General features: G+C 40.4%; 1 protein-coding gene across 2 annotated transcripts; it reads right to left on the minus strand.

Moving 5' to 3' along the window:
• Positions 1–453: 453 nt before the first annotated feature.
• On the minus strand, positions 454–4,287 carry HNRNPDL (heterogeneous nuclear ribonucleoprotein D-like). 2 transcript variants are annotated; one of them, XR_663705.1, is made up of 8 exons: positions 4,122–4,286; positions 3,872–4,033; positions 3,461–3,592; positions 3,230–3,344; positions 2,213–2,380; positions 1,903–2,000; positions 1,418–1,521; positions 457–726 (listed from the first exon to the last, which is right to left on the minus strand). XR_663705.1 is itself a non-coding variant. In XM_009325870.1 (7 exons), the coding sequence occupies exons 1-6, from the start codon at positions 4,284–4,286 to the stop codon at positions 1,930–1,932; spliced, it is 813 nt and encodes a 270-aa protein (XP_009324145.1). In that variant the 5' UTR covers position 4,287; the 3' UTR covers positions 454–726; positions 1,903–1,929. The 2 variants fall into 2 exon arrangements, 1 of the variants encoding a protein (XP_009324145.1); XM_009325870.1 differs by lacking the exon at positions 1,418–1,521 and having other exon boundaries at positions 454–726; positions 4,122–4,287.
• Between the last annotated feature and the right edge of the window lie 96 nt (positions 4,288–4,383).

Genomic DNA, 4,383 nt, shown 5'->3' on the forward strand with positions numbered 1-4,383 from the left:
GCTTGGAACTGGAATAGACAGGGAGCAATTGCTCTAGGGAAGTAATTAAATTCTATCCTTGAGTATTCTAGAACCTAAGTGCTTGAAAAACCTTGAAAGGCGATACAGATGTCACCCTCCAACCCCTCAAGCAGTGCTGAGCTAGCAGCATAAAAAACATGCTGCAGTAGTTCTAGATCCCTCCCTTGACATGTATGAAATTGGCAGTATTGTGCCACAGACCACCACTCCCTTTTCTGCAGCTGGCAGGAACCAACTCTGCCATCTCCCACAGTGATGCTAAACTCGAGGCACTGTGTGCTCTCTTAAGACAGGTCAGGAAAAGGAGTGGATTGTGCTGACCTGTATACACAATAACCTTGTCTTGAGCCATTTATGATCTCCAGAAAGGTACCTGCCCTTCTATAGTAGTTATAGCACTGTAAGCTAGCTGACAGCCAACAGCAAGACTACACATTCACTTAAGTAAGCATTTATTAGAGAATCCTTTAAGATGAAATTATACAAATAAAGTTTGTATAAACACAAGTCCACATTGTGTCATAACATGAATGGCAAAAAGAAAAGTAAAAACCATAAAAGAAAACTAGTCGGCCGCTATGTACAGTTGGACACAGTTGTGTCATACACTAAAAGTCTTTTACAAAATAGTCATTTCCTCTCACGAAGACCACCCTCCATTCACTCACGATGCGCTGCAAGATGGCTTTGTTGCAGTATCTCTACCTAAAAAATCAAGACAAAATGTATGTCAGATCTGTGCAAGTTACTACAAGAATCGTTAAAAGGTCCATTTTCATGAACTGCTTTAAGTCTTCTATATATTCCTTTCTTCACTGTTAAAGATCATATGCATATTCATTAAGGTAACACAAGAGGATTTGTTACCTATCAGTAATTTATCTTCCCAAATATAGCCATTTAGCCCATTTAGGAAGCTGTTCCAGAACACACATCTGATTTAGACTATTAATCAGGTTCTGGATCAGGTTTTTTTTCCACTGGAAACACTGCCAAAAGTGTTTCCAATTATTTGTTTATCCATCTAAACGACTGCTGTGCAAACACAAGTCAGGTCGATTTAGTTCAAACAGTCCACGTGCATATGATCTTTAATGTTTTTCCAGATTTAAAAGTTCGTTTTGGTTTGCAGATTTCACTATTAGCTATAAAAAGAAAAAAAGCAAGCATTAAATCTTAAACAATGCACACTTAAAATGAGGTTCCACAATTGAAATACAACACTAAACAGAAGACCAAATGATTAAGCTGTAAAGGCATTTATGTACTTTAACTCCTGTAAAAAACCATTTAAGTTAAGACACTTAATCTCCAAAAAGATTAAAAAAAGAAGCCAAAGTCTGAAGTTTTCCACTTTAATCTTTACGCTGGTACATGAAGTTGGAAGAGACCATACCACAGGACAGCGTTTTCTGGTGTATGCCTTGCGCTCTGCCTGCAACGTGCGACCCCAGAGATAGACGTGGTCAGGGTGACACACGGCCTGCAATGAAGTTCCCGCTGGCGGGTACAAACAAGGTATAATGTCAGAGTTAGAAGACAACATTCTTGTTTTCCTTAAGTTGTACCCATTTCAGTACTTTACCTGTTAATACTTCTAATAAGTTTAATTATTCCTCTAGACCACCTGGTACACAACGCAAAACAGAAAAACTCTTATGTTTTTCTGAAGTACTAAAGAAGATAAAGTCACATTTTTACAAAGTTAAAGATCTATAGACACTGTAGGCAAAGCTGGTTTTAAAAAAAAAGTATTTTTAAGTTAACAAAAGCTTAATTAAAGGAAAAGTCATGCTACGCAAGTTTTTACTCTTCATTTGTCTATTGATCTTTAAATTAGATTAGACATACTCAGAGTGGACCTTGTACTCATGTACACACCTGTTTCCTCAAGTACTAGGTACTGCTTTAGTACGGCTGGTAGTTGTTTTGGTGATTGCCGCCACCACGGGATGCCTTTCCATATGTGCTTTGTTGACCTGTAGGTAACATGGGGAAAAAAAACAACCCAGAAGTGTTAAGATTAACATCCGACACTCTGAAGGAGATTGTTCCCATACAGTACACCAACAGGGCTACTCTTTAGAACCATGCGTTATGAGTAAGAGATATTACAGAACAAGTTACTAGAAGAGGCCCCTGTTTAAAGATGCATGCTATTATTATCCAGAATGAGATCAAAACTACTTACCACTGTAATCTGTGTATCCCGGCCCATATCCGTAATTGGGATAGTTGTACCCAGAGTAGTCATATCCTCCATAGCCACTGTAGCTTTGATCACTGTAAGCGCTATTGTAGTTTCCATATCCTTGATCATAGTAGTTATTAAATCCTTGATTCCAGTTTTGGCCCTGACCTGAAACCAAGTATAGCATTTCTAAGTTACAGAACTTATTGTTTCACTCCTCTTGCATGCCACTTCATCGAATTTTCTATGGCAATCTTTCTATGCCAGAACTATTACCTGGAAGAATCCTCTTATCTTCCCAAGAACCCAAGAAAAAAATTTTCTAAAAGGAATTGAGGCATCTCATTTAGATATGAGAGATGTGTCATAAGATCTTACCACCCACAACAACGTTAGAGAAAGACAGCAGGTAGTCCTGCTCATAAAACAGCCAGGAAAAACAAACCACCACAACACTGAAGGCATGCACTAGAGCAGCTCCTGCTGTTTTCCTTTAAGTTCCATTTTGGATCATTAATTGCCTGAACACCAAGTTATACCACAGGATCAGCTTTACTGCATTGTGTTGGTTGTGACTGCTTGACTCTTCAGATGCATTAACATGTAACATAACAGCTGGCTGCTTCTCATCTATTTGCAAGGTATAGCAGAGTGACTGTCCTCCTCTTTAGCAAACAGCTCAGTTTCTCACCTGTGAGCCAACTAACAGTGTATCCCTTCATGTGAAAGGATAACTGCACTATCCATTTAGCTATGCTGTCAACTGTGGGTATACAAAAGTACCCTACACCCAGCTTGCCACTTCACCACTTGAATGCAAGCAGGGCAGGATGAGATTCGTAAGCTTCCAAAAGCAATCACAACCACCAAAATACCATTTATTAACAGGCTACTTTCCACATTCAACTTAAGTATGGGATCTGCATGCAGCCCAAAAGCTGGAATATCTACAAACACCTTAGTGTTTGGTACAGACACTTAAGCATTTACATTAATTTCAACACCTCAAACACTCACCCCGTCCACGCCCCCTTCCACCTCCTCGTCCACCAGCCGCATTGCTTTTTCCTCCTTTCTGCTGCTGCTGCTGTTGCCTGTATACCTCTTTGGGCTGTGCTACTTTGATCTCGCACTGTAAAGACAGAAATTCTTTAACTCATCAAGAATTTGAAGACCATTTTGTGAGTTGCTTTCAGGAAGCCTACAGAGATGGTCTATTTCACATGCTAAGAACAAGAGCTTCCATACCTTGCCTGAACCAATTTGATGGTATCTGCTTTCTAGCAACTTCTTTACTGGCTCTTCGTCTGTGTATGTGATAAAACAGAAGCCCCTCCTTTCATTCGTCTTTGTGTCCATGGGAAGCTCAATGTTTTCAATCTGAAATCAAAAGTACCTATCAATAAAGCATGAAATCTGTAAACAACTTTTTATGCTACCAGAACCATTTGGCAATCCAACATCTATGCTGACTGTTTTTGACAGCTATAAATCAGCCCATCACAACACTATGGAATCATTAACATGCATATAGTTTCAACAATTCCAAGTTTTATGCAAGCCTGAGCCAGCTCTCTCCTCACAAATTCTTTTGTCTTAAAACAGAGGCAACACTGCACTTCAAAACCAGAGCTGCTCTTATATGCAGTTATTGTATACCTCGCCAAAAGCGCCAAAGTACTCCTTAATCTGTTCTTCAGATGTATCTGGACTCAGCCCACCAACAAACACTTTTTTTGGTGGCTCCTTCCCTTTTAGGGCTTTTGCCCTTTTAGGATCTATTAACTTCCCATCCAGTTTGTGTTCCTTCAGTTCCAACACCTAAGAAGCATACAAGGAAACAAAGTCTCAGATCACTACAGTGACACCAGCAGGATTTGTGCCATTGATCCACAAAAAATCCACCCACCTTCTCCACGCTGGCAGCGTCCTTGAAGAGCACGAACCCAAATCCCCTCGACCTCCCAGTGACGGGGTCTGTTTTAATCGTACAATCCACAACCTCGCCAAACCGAGAGAGATACTCTGTCAAGTCTTTCTTGCTGGTGTCCCAGCTGAGGCCTCCAATGAACATTTTCCTGAAACGCAAGAAGTACATAAGAATACACGTAAATACACGCGTGTACACACACACGGCTGGGTGCAAATGCACGAGCGGCACACGGAGCAAG

Source organism: Pygoscelis adeliae, unplaced genomic scaffold (genome assembly GCF_000699105.1).
Source record: "Pygoscelis adeliae isolate BGI_AS28 unplaced genomic scaffold, ASM69910v1 Scaffold610, whole genome shotgun sequence".
Lineage (NCBI taxonomy): Eukaryota > Metazoa > Chordata > Aves > Sphenisciformes > Spheniscidae > Pygoscelis > Pygoscelis adeliae.